The sequence below is a fragment of the Anopheles funestus genome, chromosome X (assembly GCF_943734845.2).
Source record: "Anopheles funestus chromosome X, idAnoFuneDA-416_04, whole genome shotgun sequence".
Taxonomy (NCBI): Eukaryota; Metazoa; Arthropoda; class Insecta; order Diptera; family Culicidae; genus Anopheles; species Anopheles funestus.
The window spans coordinates 13,589,781-13,606,411 of NC_064597.1; the positions used below are offsets into that span (position 1 = coordinate 13,589,781).

At 42.0% G+C, this 16,631-nt stretch overlaps 1 protein-coding gene across 6 annotated transcripts in view; it reads right to left on the bottom strand.

Moving 5' to 3' along the window:
• Positions 1-684: 684 nt before the first annotated feature.
• LOC125760558 (eye-specific diacylglycerol kinase) overlaps positions 685-16,631 on the bottom strand; it is a 145,580-nt gene continuing 129,633 nt past the window's right edge. For 4 of the 6 annotated variants that reach the window (XM_049420826.1, XM_049420834.1, XM_049420810.1 and 1 more), the window contains 12 exons: positions 14,842-15,016; positions 14,546-14,756; positions 14,283-14,475; positions 13,922-14,215; positions 13,616-13,839; positions 13,253-13,537; positions 13,064-13,169; positions 11,672-11,719; positions 8,543-8,606; positions 8,148-8,305; positions 7,848-8,011; positions 685-7,722 (listed from right to left, as the gene is read on the bottom strand). In XM_049420826.1, coding sequence (XP_049276783.1) covers positions 7,676-7,722; positions 7,848-8,011; positions 8,148-8,305; positions 8,543-8,606; positions 11,672-11,719; positions 13,064-13,169; positions 13,253-13,537; positions 13,616-13,839; positions 13,922-14,215; positions 14,283-14,475; positions 14,546-14,756; positions 14,842-15,016 — 1,969 coding nt within the window. In that variant the 3' untranslated portion in view covers positions 685-7,675. Of the gene's footprint in view, positions 7,723-7,847; positions 8,012-8,147; positions 8,306-8,542; positions 8,607-10,210; positions 10,394-11,671; positions 11,720-13,063; positions 13,170-13,252; positions 13,538-13,615; positions 13,840-13,921; positions 14,216-14,282; positions 14,476-14,545; positions 14,757-14,841; positions 15,017-16,631 lie in introns of those variants that run through there. The other 2 variants (XM_049420842.1, XM_049420849.1) reach the window with 2 other exon arrangements.

Consider the following 16,631-nt stretch of genomic DNA (forward strand, 5'->3'; position numbering starts at 1 on the left):
AGACGCTTAGAGCTATCGACGAAACGCTACGTTAACAAGGACATAACCACATGTGGAAAGGGTACGGCTGTGCGGTACAGGCGGGACGACTCGCTTCCACGGTAAGGGTGGAAACAATCTAAGTATAAACGGAATAGAAACACAAATATCCACCCGTGAAGTAGTAAAGCCGGATGAAGAGCCAGTTCGTGCCACCATCTTGTTCTGGTATTTACGGACCTTAATTTGCTATATTTACATGCAAACCATTCTCTGCTGTGTGTTGTTATGCTCGCACCCACACATACACTTATTGGTCTTCTTGTTAAATAACAAATAAAACATAGCTTATCACTTTCCAAATTGGGATTTTGTTTTTGACAAATCGACAAACAAACAATAGTATAGAGACACTACTGGATCAAGGTACGTTTGACGTTTATAAGCCCGGGTTAGTAGGTTAAGTATGAGAATGTTTGCAAAAACCGGGCATGAGTTGATAACTGGTATGTTTTTGTGCTCGTGCATAGTTGCGATCGTGTGTATGAATGTATGCGAAAAACCTCTCCATTACCCTGCAAAGCTCATAAGGAAAGGTATATGATGTAGTTTGTTTATATTCTTCTTCTTTTTCTTCATTTTAATTCGAGTGGCATTTTCTCTAGCAAAATGAGAAAACCCACGTATGGCACGAGTTTTAGGCAATTGTTTTTTTTTGTTTTTTTTTGTCAAAAATTTTGGTGTTATCGGTTACCTCATCTCGATTACAGCACACGCGCAAAAAATGTGTTTTTATTATATTTGACTTTTTCAAAAAAATATGTTTTAGGCCATCTGGCAAAGGAAGGAGTAAGAAATAAAAGCCATATAGCGAGGGTTGTACAAGTTATGCTTAAGAAACGTAATACAGCGATCGAAAACGAAATTATATGAAGAGAGAAATTTTGACTCGGAATATAAAGCGAGTTTTTAATTGTGTAACGTTCCGTAACGCTGCGTAACGCCATACTATACATACACTCTAAGACACTCAGGACAGCGAAGGCACGCCGATTGGGCAGAAGGTACTGGACAAGCACTAACACACACGCACACAGAGAGAAACGTCAGAGTGGTTGGAGTGTGATGTGCAAAAGACAAAAACACGCTTAGTAACATTCACTAAACTACTTGGGAAGTAAATTGATGTCCGAGGCTGCGTCGTCTGCATAAGAGATACTGAACAATGTTGTATACCAGCGCGCTGTACGGCATAGCGGCTTGCGCTTAAAAATTTAGACAACCGTCGGCGCCTAAATGTACGCAACGTGTTCGCTCGCTAGCAACCTGCTAGTAACCCTGTATCAGCTTTTGTAGTTTCCTTTCGGGTTTACACAACGACCGCTCGCTACTCTACTCTACTCCTGCTAAGTGTGTGGCCCACAAGACTTGGGGAAAGGGGGCTGGTGCGGTTCAGGGCATGGACAAACTAAAAGGCGAAGTTACTAACGCGAACTCGAATCGATAGAGAATGCAGCAACGTGTACAGTTGCACGTTATGATGCCGCTTGGTTTTATGTTTGTTTTTGCTAGTTGCCAATCGGTGCCAGATCGTTAAATGCCAATGATTGTTCTGTTACGTCGTCGTCGAGGAAGAGTAAGGCGTAGAAGAAGGAGGAGGTAGAGGTGTTAGCCAATTGGTAAGAGAGCAAGCTAAAACTTAGCAAACGGGAAGTGTAGCATCCTTTGGTGCAGTGAGCATATTTCGTAATGATTTTTTTTTAGTTTAATGGAAGTGTACTCACTTCTGTATAGCATGCCTACATCCTCAAACCATATATATAAATTTGCTAGTTCACAGTTTTATCCAATATTCACACGTTCGCTTAAATTTTGTTTATAAAAAATTTAGAATTTATTGTGATTGAGTTTACAGTCAGTTCAGGAACGTGTGGAACGATCATTTTAGGGGAATGCGGTGTTTCGATTTTGCTTTTTGAATTTTGATACATTTTTTGTTTTTTTTCCCCACACCTGGACCTGTATAATATACACAGGGTCCCGGCGTTTGGTTATAATTTTGATTGCCGAAAATACGTTTGCATAAAAAGTCCAGGGGCACACAGACTTTCTATCAAATTATTTCCCATCTATACTACACGCAGCCCTATACACAAACACACTGAATACCATCTTACGGTCTAGGTGGAATTAGCTAACACTGTACAGGTAGACGGACGCGCACATTCATGTACGGTGCACGGTAGTAATGCGTATGAGATTCTGATGTTTCACCACATTCCCGGCACACGCCCACGCTTATCACCGTGGTTCGGATAGGTGTAAACGTTTTTTTTTTTTGCCGGAAAGACAGCGGGATAGGAAGATAGAAAGACGGACGGACAACTTTGGCGGCCTTAGAAAGCAAACGTCTAGAATGGCTGCATTCAATAAACCGAGATGTTTGGTAAATACATCAGGACGTCTAACGTTCTATTATTACACATATGTTTAATCTTTCGGGTTTTCTGTACTAACTACAGGAACAGAAATTTATAACAAAAGGGTGAGGAGATAAACACACGTAACAAATTTGTAAAATGGTAAAAGAAGTAGGATCGTAATCGGAAGGCGTAAAAAATCCATCGCGCACATATTGAATGAATGCGCTTGCAAAAGTTTTCCGCCTGAAAGTAGGCAATACGCATAACAAAATGCTCGTTGTAGGATTGATCTTTAGCGGCTCTATTACAATGACTGTAAGAAGCACAGGAAGAAACACTATACATCGATCACCTCCAAACACACACACACACACACACACACACACACGCAAGCGCATGTACATAAAACACAGCCAATCATTTAAACACACTGAAACATTCATTCGCTTGTTTTGTTTTTATCCTCACGATGTGTACGATGCTTCTGTATGTACAAGCGCTACCATACGATGTTAAGAGCTTCTGGCGTATACATCCGCTCAACGGATATATGAATGGTTGCGTACTAAAGCAACCGCGCACAAGATGGCAGCCGTTACAACGAGCTTCCGGTATGGTGGAATCAGCGCAAAAAACACACTCGATGTCCGCGCACGTAACATTTGCGTGCGTTTGCGATCGTGTTTCGGTGTGCTTGGTTGGTGTCTCACTCTGTAGGTTGATCCAGGTTGCTGAACTGTGCACCAACACCTACTAACCTGTGCACACCTCTTTCTCTCTATCTCTCTCTTTCACACACACACACAGACATACACACATACAACATGTACAGACATCACGTATATGCAGGCGTTGGTGCCTTGAGTACAGCCTTGATGAGTGATCGATTGAATCGGTTTTCCGTTTGGTTTTTTTGGAAAGCCGATTGCACGGCAATATAAATGGTGGTATACGAGTGTGTTACATGGGAGATAAAGTACAGAGGTGTGTATGTACACATGTATGTAAAAAAAACGTTGTCAACTTCCAATTATTGACACTCACCGTCACTCAACACACTCATACACATACACACAGATGGGATGAAAATTTCCGTTTGCGCGTAGGAATACCAAAAAATCCAATCACACGCACACACACACACACGTCCTTTCATTCCGACAAATACATACACGCACGTTAGTCGATCGACATCAGTCACTCAACTACATCTTTACGATCGGTTCTGTACCCAACGCTACAGAAACATGTCTCACAACGCTATCTACCTACACCCAGTATACATTCGTTACGCAGCCATTCCAGAATTTACTTAGCATAATAATTGACATGACCCCAATGGCAAGGCGTTCGGCAACCGTCCTCCCGAAACGTCCGTCAAATACGCTCACTGGATAACCTTTCTGCAACCTGTCAGTGGACCGGTAGGAATCTAACCAAGCAAAACTAATAACTTCAGCCTTGCATAGTTACAGTGGAGAATAAGGCAAACGTGAAGGGTTTATGTGGGGTTTATTTTAAATATATATTTCTCTGTTTCTGTTGTTTCTCGCTAAATCATTTCGTCACTGTAGCACACCAAATAACTCATGGAAAGTAAGAATAATAGTCTTAAGCTTTGCCATCCCACACATTGATGGAACAAAAGTACAAAATCTCCATCGGTGCACACTGGTCATTAGAAGGTAGCATCCGCCTGCATGTAGGCAATCCGAATATCATCACAAAACTTTTTGGCACGTAATGTAAAGGATTGTTGATGGTAAACTTTGATCATACACTGCTGGAAAACTCTTGGTCGTAAGTGGGTACGCCCGTACAGGAATCGAACGTATACAGAACTGCTAGACCGTCCGAAAATGATCAATTAAAACAATATTGTAATAACAAACTACATCCTATCTAAGCCAATGTTTACGGGACGGGTATCTAAGGAAAGGCACAGCTGTTGTTGTTGTTGTTTTTGTTTCTTTTTTTTTCTTTTACCGAAAGGATGTGAAAAAAGAAATCAAGATTATCCGTAAACATTGTGAAGGCTAAGAACGAACGGTAAAGGGTTTGTAAGGAAAAGAAATGTAATAATTCATTTTTTTTGGTGGGTTGCTGTGTGTGTGTGTGCGCTGTACACATGTGCACGGCATTGCACAATCACGCGCAGTTCCTAGGTCTACATCGGTTGGGCCAACGTCGTACCGAAAGTCATTCTTGTTTGAAAAGAACTAAAAAAAAACACAACAACCCATCGTACAGCTCAGCAGATAAAGTGAAAGATGTGCAAAAAATCGTTAATCGTACATTTTCGCTCTATTCGATTATTGGGGATTTTAACTCTTAATTTCTTGCAAAATAGCATCAAAAAAAAAAATTCCTACATGGAACTGCTGTTAATTTAAGGAACTTCTTACTGTGTTGCACTACATGCACTAGACTCATTCTGAACGCGTCCAATGTACAGAATTCTTGCAATGAAGTACAGCAAACGCAAAGGTATTGGTTTGCAAAGTTTCCGAAATCTATTCGATTTTACAACAGTACAGACACATCGCATTCATCTCATCTTCCATCTGGTGTTGGTTAACGTGTGTAAGCAATGTAAGTGTGTGAGAATATATGGTGGGACATGGTGAAGTAGAGCTTACAACATTTTTAAACCCGGCTACATCCGGATGTGCCAATAGCCTAAGGGGCAACACTGTGCATTCTGTCTAGTTCAGAAACAGTACTATTTCCATGTTACGTTCGTTGACATGAGCTTGGTACACATTGAGTAACATCGTGTTCATGTATACATATATATATAATATGTGACAAAAAATGTGGTCTTTTTAGCCTTTGTTTAAAAACTATGATTTTGACTAGCGTCAGAAACTACCGACAAGGGATAATTATCTAATGTTCCAAGGGCAGCCTGCCCCGGCCATATATGTATAAGTATAATATGCATGTATAAGTATATATCATCATCTAAGAAGAATCCCTCAGCACTACTTGCCTGTCCCGTGGCGGCTCTCAATTACTGCCTCAGTTCAATCGCTGCCTGTTCCATTCCCATTTTTGTCGTTCTGTCTGCTGCTACTTGTGACGTCACGCGGTCGCAGCCCCAGACCGATTGCAAAGTCTTGAGTTGTTAGGTGCTGTTCGAGACTGATTTCTAAGCCCGGTCAAACGCACAAAACACACATGCACAGGAACCGACCATTTTGGACCGACAGGTGGTCAATCTTCATTCATTCCGAAGTGCCAGTTGGAAACTATACTCCATCCAGTAATTAGCGCTCCATACTAAGAAGTGATTTAGATCCGTTTTTTTTCTTTTTGCTTTTTTTTCTCATGTTCTACTTCACAAAGCAGGTACCCGGTGACTTTACGGTATCGCGCTACTATATCGTCCGTGTGTTTCATTGTTTTGTTTTTTGTTTTTTTGCTATTGTTGTTGTGGTATTCTACGTTTTGTTCCTGTTTTTTTGTGTTTGTTTGTATTGGTTGCGAGGTTGGTTTTTTTTCGTGGTTGATGGAAAGGTAGGTGAAAAGGATAAATTGGAAGAGAATGCTTGTGTGTGTGTGCATTGCGCTTATCGAAACCTAATATTAGGGATGCCAGTTTTGCTTCTTTTGTTTTTAACTTTTGGATCAACTAGACACTGATAACACACGCCTTTTCTAGCTTCACCAGTGGCACAAAACGCATGAAATTCAAATTTTCGACTCATATATCGACTCAGTTTCGGCGGGTCGAAAATTTTGACAACTCCATACATGGTGAGTCGAAACTGCTGCCGGTTAGCAGTCCTGTTTCGACTCACCTTTTTAACCTTTTTCACCATGGTGCTTTTCATAGGCTTTCAGAAGTTGTGCCGTGCGCCCGTAAAACGCGCCGGATTTTCGTTGTGCCTGTAGTTCAGGGCTCTTCCTGCGGCCAGATCAAGCTGATGGTGTAGTGCTCATTTTACCGCAACACTTTTAAATGAAACTGTACAGCTAAGCACTTCCACTTTCGCTTTGCTTTGTTGACATGAACGCTCACCATAACACCGCGGTAATGTCACAGCTGTGGTGAAAAAACTTCGTTTAAAACATCAATTCACCATAGAGTTGAGTCGAAAATTTGAATTTGTGCCACTGGTGTTTGTCTCGGCAACCGTTCCGTCAGCGAACTACGTTTCAATGATTCTAGTAAATTAATAAATTCTTTTTCGCTTGCGGGAACTGCTTTTTCCTGCTTTTGTTTTCTTCTCATTCTTGTTGCTGTTGTTTCTCCTTTCTTCCTGTGGTCTTTTCTATGTGGTTAGTTTTATTACCGGGTTTGTATTGGTATGTGTGTGTGTGTGAGAGAGAGAGATGCGACACAAAGTCTAATGTGAGCACTAACAACATTTACATTTAATTCTAGCTGTCACCACTGTTCGCAACATGGCGATTTTGCTGTAATTATACTAGTGTAGTTTGCAGCAATAGTATTAGTAGTACAGTAGTTAGTAGTTGTAGTAGCAATATACGTGAAATAGTAAGCTGTGTATTGCCTAGATGCAGGCGTTACAGCCGAGATTCATTTATACCACGCCTGGTGCACATGTTGTTGTTTGTAATATTAGAGCGGTTTTTCTTTTTTGTTTTTTTTTGTTTACCTTAGCGCTCTCCTTTCACCTCCTGGCCTGGTGTACATGTTGTCCGGATAATTAGGATACGTTTATCATTGTTGGTTTTGTTGTGTATTTAGGTTGAGATACATTTTGTTTTTAAATCGATATTCTGCACTTCTGCTGCACATTCATCTCATTCCTGTTCATCGCTTCTCTCATTCTACTACCACGGTAGATCCTACAGCCTACCAAAACAGTTGCACTTTCGACACACGGTTTTACGCTTCTCGGAGGTGTTTTAGATTTTGCAAAAAAAAAAAAGCTACACATGGGACTACAGCCATAAACATTGTAAAGACGTACGGGAAGACATGCTGGTGTGCAGCTACACATAGTCCTGGTCGCAAGATCTAAAGATCTGCTTTCATTTTGGGGCCATTAAGATCTAGCTGATACGCCACGTACACGGGACGTTCCGCCATCTTGCTAAATGGCGTGATGTTTCATGTTCGCTTTTGTTCTAGCTGCTGCTTGGCACACTGACGCTGAAGATTAGCTCGCAATGCAATAAAAACCCACTAACAGGGAATGAAAGTCGCACAGAAATTCAACTACTAGCTTTCTGTACGACGCCTTAAGCTCTTCCGCTAGGGGGGAGAATTGCATATATTTTTTTATTTCGCTGTCTTCACTTTAGATGTTGTTGCTTCGAAAGTCGATAAGCTGAAACTGCTCTTGATCTATGGGATGAAGTTGCGGGTAAGAGGAAGGAAAGGAAAAGGGAAATAGATGTATACATTTAGGACAGCCATTGGACCATTATCGGGTACATAATAGACAATTAAATCCAAATATCAGTACTTACTTTCGAGATAGAATGCCAGCTCAAAGTCGTCCGCGTTCGAGGCCAGCATGCGTGCCGTACGTCCGTCGTTGTCCTGTATGTTGAGATTGGCACCACCGGCGACAAGCATGTAGCAGATGCTGCGCTGCCGTCCGGCGGCCGCCTTATGTAGCGCCGTCTGTCCCCTGGCGGTGCAAAACAACGAGTTTGAGCAATGGGTCCCGGTAACTTCAAATGCGTGGTGACGGGAGGAGCTATGAGGGGGGGGGGGGGGGGGGGGGGGTGGGGGGGTTGCTGGTTTAGTGCACGCGAGCTACTTACGTTTCGTTGTCTATCATGTTGATGATGGAGCTTGGTGCGTAGGAGATGAGATAGCGTACGATGTCTTTGTGGCCGCAGCGGGCACCGTGATGGAGGGCCGTCTGACCGGTGGAGTCGATGGAGAGAAGTGAGTAGCCTTGCAGATGGAGATCCTTTAGCTATGATGCGGAAGAAGGAAGAAAGAAAGTTGGGTGGAAGAAACAAAAAAAATACGCACGCACACACACACACACACACAAAGTCGGTAGAACTTCAGTTGATAAGGAAACATGATAATGGGACGACGAGACGCGAAAACAAAAGCGAACCGTTGCACCGATAGAGGGGTCCGATATCGTCGACCATTGGTAGGGTACTTCACTTCATCGGGCGGGTGTACTTCACTTCAAACTTACCATTACCAAGTCGCCTGTTTTTGCTGCTTTAATTACTGCATCCGTTGTTTTTTCCAGCAAATTACTGACGGAAGCGAAACGCCGTACCGAGGTATGAAAACGTACGGTGGTGGATGAGCGGGAGCAAGCGTTAAGAAAAACGAGCAACGAAAACCATTGTCAAAGGATCCAGTGGAGAGCGAGTGAGATCGAGGGAGAAGGATCACGCGGGATCCGCGGAAAAAAGAGGGGAGATATAGGGGGGGGAGAGAGAGAGAGAGGGAGAGAGAGAAAAAGAGAGAGAGAGAAGGGAGAGAGGGTGAAGCAATAGAAGTAATGAAACCGTCACCAGAAAGATTAAGATGTTGAACGTAGACCAGAAAGCGCAGTGATGAAATGTGGAAGTTTACAGTTTACACCGGAAACAGTTTGAAGTTAAAGTTGAAGTACGGTGACGTCAATGACGATAATACGAATATTTTGTATCGGAATGAAAGAGAATAAAACATAACCATACAAGAAAAAAATCATTAATAAAACGTTAGAATCGCCGAATTTATCCCAATCAATACTAACGCCAAGCAAACTGAGGTTCGATACAAAATGCAAATTTGCACTCGGATGAAGTTACGTACAGTGGAACTGTTTAGGCGTACCGATACCGATCTAACAAACTATCTAGCGATATCCTATTTCAGATGCGAAAAATTTGCAGCAAATCGTACGAGGGAAGGCAACAGATTAGCAGACAGTTCAAGGATAGTGCGAAATCCTAGTGGACTGGAATGTGGTACATGTTAACAAGGCGACAGGAACTCATATTCGATTTTATAACCTTAAAATGTGATACCAGATTATAAATGTGTTATCAACCACACAAACACCAAGCCTCTGTGGTTGATAGTGCTTAGTAGCGTACAGATGTGCTATTAGCACCTACAGATAGGCAATACGCAACGCATGATATCGTTTTTCGCGTAACCAATAATCTGCAGCATGTTCCGAGGGGGGAAACGTTTGAAACAAATGCTTTCATCCATTGTTTGATTTTCCCCTTTGATCTCGAACACTCTCCCATTGACCAATATTCCTTCTCTTTGTCATCCCTACCCCCTTAGTTTGTTCCCTCTTTTGTGTGGTATTTTTTACACTTAACGCTCTTAACGTACTTAACATAGTTTAGAGGTAAATGGATCCCGCACATTTGCTAACTTGGCCGTTGGCATTTTAATATTATCATTCTTCCTTCATGCAACCAAAGCAAAAAAACACACACACACACCCTATTAACCGCTTTGCACTATCAATGTGGCTGTGGCTATGTGGCTTTGCCAGCGGACCCCGTTAACAAAAAAATAAAAGTTGATCGAAACGAGGATGAAAATATTGCAACTTAAAGGGAAAAACAAAACATAAAATCACAGCCAAACACAACATCGAGAACACGGTCACGTGCATGCTGGCAACGGGTGTGAAAATGTTCACCAATACATGCATTTTCACACGCGTTTCCGTGTATGTATGTATATAAATATGTATACATGTTTTTGCTTTGTGTTGGTGTAGGTAAGTAAGTGTAATAAAACGGTAAGTGTACTGCATCACTCGATCACGCACACGCTGGATGGTTGGCGGGCTTGGTGCGTGTGTGTTGGTGCGCAAGTCGAGAGTGGCGCACACTCTACCAACCTTGGCTACTTGGACAGCGGAGTCGTTTTATTCGGACTCTCCGCCGGACAGGTGTCGGTTGTTTTCGGCTGTCCGGCGGTCGGCTGCGCCCGGTACGCCTGGGACGAGGAGCCCGCCGTCGAGCGATAGGTTGAGCTTTTGACAATCGGTGGCAATAGCACCTCTTCGAAAATTGGCTCTTCGCTGTAAAAAATTGAAACGGGTAATGGACACAGCGGGATAGTGGTTGAAAGGTAGCATAGGTAAGGTAGGTAAGGAATAAGAGTGGAACAGATAATGAGAGAGAAAGAAAGAGAAAGAACTCGTATGAATCATTTCATTGCGAATGTGTTGCATTAATTTGTTGTTTGTTGTTTATTTAACTAAGCCGTTACGATTGTTTTGTTGTTTTGTACAGCCAAGTACATCAATTCCCATTTGAATCAAACGAACAAACACATGCACATCAAATATTGTATATCGAAACAAAATTCAAAACAGTACATTGTAGTTTTTTGTTTTTCGAAACGAAACAACACGCAATTTTCAGCGGCAACAATAAAAAAACATTCAGCACAGTACTAAGCAACATATATGTTAAAACAACAATTTCAACAGCAGAAAAAAAACATCTGTGATCGGATATTGCACTTCGCTGTGTTCTGCCACTGGTCCGTTTGGAAACACGCACAATTGGATCGTTCTGGTCGGTCGGAGAGAGGTTGGTTCAATTTTGGGTTCAAAAATTTAAGAAAGAATGGAAAAAGCCAATTAGTGGAATAAAAATTTGTGAAAAAAAACAACACACAAACAAATAATCCCGTGGCAAGCAAACAACGAGGTCCATTTTGATCGATTCGATCGAAGACATTTTGTTGTACCGTTGCACACACACACACACACACACGCACGCACAATATATGCAGGAAATGGGCCCAACGCCGCCACCATGTTTTCGTCCACTGATAAAAGGCCGCTTCTGAATCGTTGCTGTATTTTTTTGCTTTATATGGTTGTTTGTGAGTGTCCGTAGTGGAAGATCGAACAATCTTCGCCTCAATGTGTAGACCTTAGCGTGATGAAAATGGTTGTATTATTAAAAAGAAAAATAAATCATTTTTAATACAATCAAAATGGATGATACTGCTATCATATTGTGAGAAATTTAAAAAAAGAGAAAAGATTTTTCGATTAATTTTGCCCACAATTCAGTTGATCCCCAACAATGTGTTCGCACATACCAATGTAAAACTAAACTGTCGCCATTATAACAAGCAAATCAGGTGGACAAAGGATGGACTCAAACACAGCTAACACACGTTTATTGTCTAGCGACTAGATACACGGAAACGGACAAAGAAACATAGCGAAATACATGTAAAATTCTGTCACAAAAGTCACTGCAATCTCACTGCTAAACACTCGGTAAACATAGCGGCAGGAACATTACACTGTCTAGCGTAACGGAAGGTCAATAGTCACCTGAATCCGAAAGCATCCTCATTGAGACCGAACAAACGTTCGTGAAAGCTGAAGAAAAGGCGTAGGATGGTAGAACGGGTATAGGATTTAATTTTCATTTGCTCATTAAGCGTGTGCCACCGTGGCCGATGCATAATCGAACAGAGAAGCCACCTTGGAAGGTGTCCGTTTCATGAATAATTTTTCGCCCGGTCAGCTTATTAGATGGATTACAGGCAGCAAACGCAATTATCCGTACAAATACATACGAACGCGCACGCAGTCAAATGCACAGCCACACATACATTTGCATTGCGAAATGAAGTACACGATGGGTATTTGGGGGTGCATGGAGGCTATGAATGATGGATGAAATGCGACACGGTGTGAAGTAGGAACCGTTCAGCACACGCAACACGGTTGATGGGTAGGTGATAAACACGCTGGGACTGTGTAATATAGATGTGACTTATGAATAGAGAAAGTATACGAATAAGCACTTTTTCAAAACTCTTTGTGAAAAAAGTGTGATGGAGACGCCTGGTATTTTGTAGTTTATGACAATGGACACGGCTGGTATTTTGCAGTCTATTACAATGGACACGAAATAGTGTTTGCAAAATAAAAGTATGATGAAGACGCCTGGTATTTTGTAGTTTATGACAATGGAGACGCCTGGTATTTTACAGTTTGATGACAATGGAGACGCCTGGTGGTTAATGAAAAATGGAAAGCGATCTGTCTGGTGAATTTGCACGCATACGGAAATGGATGAAGTAATCGATTATTGATGCAAATAGAATGTTCCACCGAACGACGAATCTTTAAAATGGATTTTTCAACACTCTTTGCTTTTATTAGCACCGTATGCACAGGGTGTATCACATTGTGGTAAACGATTTTTTTTTTTGCAAATAGTTTTATAATCTGAAAACGTATCGCAACAATTTTGTATTTTCATTTAAGAATCAGAAACTTTTACTAGCTCAAAAACGTTAGAAAATTGTAAAAAAAAACAATTTTATAAAATTGTAAAACGCTTAAAAAATAATGGTAAATGCTTCGAAATGGGCGGATGGTATTTGGAGATGTTCACTTGGCCGATATCGTTAAAAATATTCCAAGAAATATCACATTTAATTACGAAAACAAACATGTATAATGCATTGCAAGTCATTTGATTTCATATTATTCGATAGAAAAAAAGCAACAAAAAAATCAGACCCACTTTGTGGTACACCCTTTATAATGTAACAGATGAACGATACGTCGACAAGATGGAGTGGTATTTGGTTCATGGGTGTGGTGAGGAACGATTGTACAAAATGAATATGATTCTGTATAGACGAACCGACATATTTTAATGGGCGCTACACTTATACACTTTACAACCGTTCTTGCTTCACACCTTACCTTTTAAAGTTGACCATCTGGTCCAGGCTTTGCCCATTGCCAACGGAATCGTGCACCAAGGGGGTACGTGGATGAGCACCGTCCGCCTCATGAGAACCCTGCGAGCCTGCGGTACGATGCATACAGAACAAACATGAAAATCCTTCGATTAGTAACAGACAATTCGAAGACGCTGCGCAGAAAACGTACTATTGCGCGATGGAATGTCACTGGCGGCCGGTGGCCCGGACAGGGAGCGATCGAGCAGTTTGCCGGCGTGCGGTGAGAACGGTGATGCAGTACCATCGCTCGACTCGAGGCTGCTCGTAACCAGCGGTCCTTGTGCGCCGAGCCGCCGATGTTCATCTTCGGGCGTTTGGGGCAAAGTCGGACTTTCCTGATCCAGCACAAATACACAATCGGTCGCAATGTCGGTAATGAAGTGTAGATTCTCCTGTGCACGGTCCACGCGGAAGAATCGTTCGGCGGTGCAGGCTATGGATGCACAAAAGGTATTACAAATGAAGAAATAAGGAAGGAATGTTGGGTAAGTATTGGGGCGCTGCTACTCACAGTCGATAAAGCACCAGTCCGGGGACAGTTTGGGACTGTCCAGCTGCTCACTGCAGTACTTGTTGATGAGCACGCGCATCTGCTCCAGATCCGTAACGGGCACCTCGAGACTGCCCAGTGTTACCGCTGATTGTCGTAGCAGTTCCTTGTCATAGTGGTGCTGCTCGTAGTCCGCCATCATGATCTTCATCAGACTAATGTTGAGTGATTCTAACTTTTCTTGCCTACATTTGAGGGTGGTACAAGAGACGTGAAGTGATGAGTTTCGTGGGAACGTAACAAAACATTGCGCAACAAAATACTTACGGGACATTAGCCCGACCGGGCTTCTTCTTGGCCAGCATCACAGCCTTGTTTAGCAGTGTGAGTTCGATGTTGGACGGGTTCAGCTTGCACGCCTCACCGTCCACCTGCATCGGTATTGTCTTGGACGTGACGATGCGTGCTGTGCGGCACTGTGTAATGCAGGTACCGTGACCTCCGGCTTGTAGCAATGGTAGCTGATAGGTTGTCAGTCCAACTACCTCGATCATACCATCGTCGGTAGCCGGTTCAAACTGGCCACCGGATTTGTTCCACGGATGGGTACCACCACCGTAGCTGTAATGTTTTGCAAAGTATATAACATTACCAATTGTAGAAACGCTTGGAAGCACCGGACACGTACCTTGGAATGTTGAGGAATACAATCGCGTGCACCTTGTGCTCCTTGAGCTTCGGTGTCAGATCCTTGCCGTCACACTCGAGCGTTACAAATTCGGCCAAACCCTTCCACTTGCGCTTCAGTAGATCCTTACCACCGGCCTGCCCATAGAACATCTTATTTCGCAAACGCGAGTTAAATTTCTCCGGATGTGCCTCTGCAATGGAAAATGTACAACGCACCGTTATAACACAATACGAACGGTTGGCAGCGACATAGCAACTAACCGCGTGCTTCATGGAATTCGAGTGCAATATGCGCGTCAACACCGAGCGAAAAGTAGTTGTTCACCACGTTCAACGGTAGATTATCCTTGCCGTCGCCAGTATTTGGAACCGATGTGTTCGGCTCTACTTTGAGACTCCAGCGATCGAGCAACACCGTGTCGGAGTTACCAATGTTTGCCAAAATCTTTCCGATCGGTTCATCGGTATACCCCTGAAAGAGTAAAAAGTGCATTTTGGACGGTCAGCGTGCTAGGCTAGCAATTTCGGGTTTGCTATTTTATAGCAAGTTTACTTACACCACCCCAACCAAGGGCACGAGCAAGATCGTTGCCGGTACCGAGCGGCAACACACCAACCGCTGGTGGTGGTACGAAATTAATTTGATCGAGCACTGACAATACCCAACCGACGGTTCCGTCACCACCGCAGGCAAGTATACGTAGCTGTGGTACCTTGCGGAACAATTCAAGTCTGTAGAGAATGAAATCAAAAAATAACAAACATTAAAATATTATAATAAAAATCATAAGGTCGGGGAACGGTTATGCCATAAAACTATTTACAGTGTTTCTCAGATGATTTTGTAATGTCATCCACATTTATTCCAATGGCTTTATATGAAAAGGTAAACACATCCGGATGACATTGTAGTTCAGTGAGTTGACCAGGACGCCGTGTATTGCCGGTTTATTGTATAGCTATCATATGATTTGATATTCGTAGCAAAGGAAATTGTAAACAAGTTTTGCAGCGCTCCGGAAGGTATGTAACTTGCAGGTATAAACACATTCAAGGATTTGTCACGAAATGTTGTTTTGAAATCCAATGATATCGAATATGTTAATGTAAGTAACGCCTACCGAAAATCTCAAAAACATGTTTTTGTGCGTGAAACAACGTGAAATTGTTTTTTTTTTAAGAATTTACTTTCGTTTCCTAACAGCAAATTCTTGAAAGCGTTTATACTGGCAGATTGCATACTTTCCAGAGAACTTGTTAACAATTTCTGGCTAAAGTATGAAACAAGACCCCCCCCCCCCCCCCCCCCTCACGGTTACTCATCTGCGTGTCAATTTTTCGTACAGGGTGATTCAGAGACTATGCAATGTGGCCTGAATTACAATTTTTACAATTACGATTAAATTGTAAGGAGGTTTTCGCATAGTGAAAAGTGATTTATTCATCGAGGAACCAAGTTCCATACCCTGTTTGTGAAACCGTAAAATTTTCCTCATTTTTGGCCCAACTTTGCCCCATAACTCGGTCGGTATCCAACGAATCACCAATATTTCTTCTGATTTGGCTAGATGGCATTTGTGCCTACATTTCGTCCATGCACCACTAATCGCTACCATGTCTGTGGCTGAAGCTATTAGCGAAAGCAACTGTTGCACTATTTCGGGTATTTGGTGCAATTTTCCTCATTTTTAGCCCAACTTTGCTCCATAACTCGGTCGGTATCCAACGGATCGCCATTCTTTAACCTGTGGTCGATAGATGGCACCAATGGCTACATTCACTTCTTGGACGGCCATGCCCTCCGATGTCTGTGCCAGAAGTTATTCGAGGAACCAAGTTCCTTACCCTGTTTGAAAATATGTAAAATTTTCCTCATTTTTGACCAATGTAGCAAAATTTATAAATGTGATAAAATTTAATGGGAATTTGTTGCAATTAGTTTCTTTTTACTTAAATAGTGCTTTAAATTAAAAAAAGAATAAAAAATCACAAAAAAAATTTCAAAAAATTTTTTACTCGAAAATTTCATAAGGCTTACCCCTTACGATTTTTTTAGGAAATTTTGCAAAAAAAAATTAAATTGATTTATTTTAATGCCAATCGTTTGCAATGAGTCTCTTTTCACTCAAATATTGCTTTAAATAAAAAAAGAGTGAAAAATAATGAAAAATTCAAAAAATTAAAAAAAAAGAAATATTCCCTCATTTCTGCACCAAGTTTTGCCTATAACTCGGTTGGTATCCAACGGATTGCCAATCTTTGTCCTGTGGTCGATAGATGGCACCAATGGCTACATTTTCTTCTTGGACGGCCATGACCTCAGATGTCTGTGCCTCGAAACAGAATA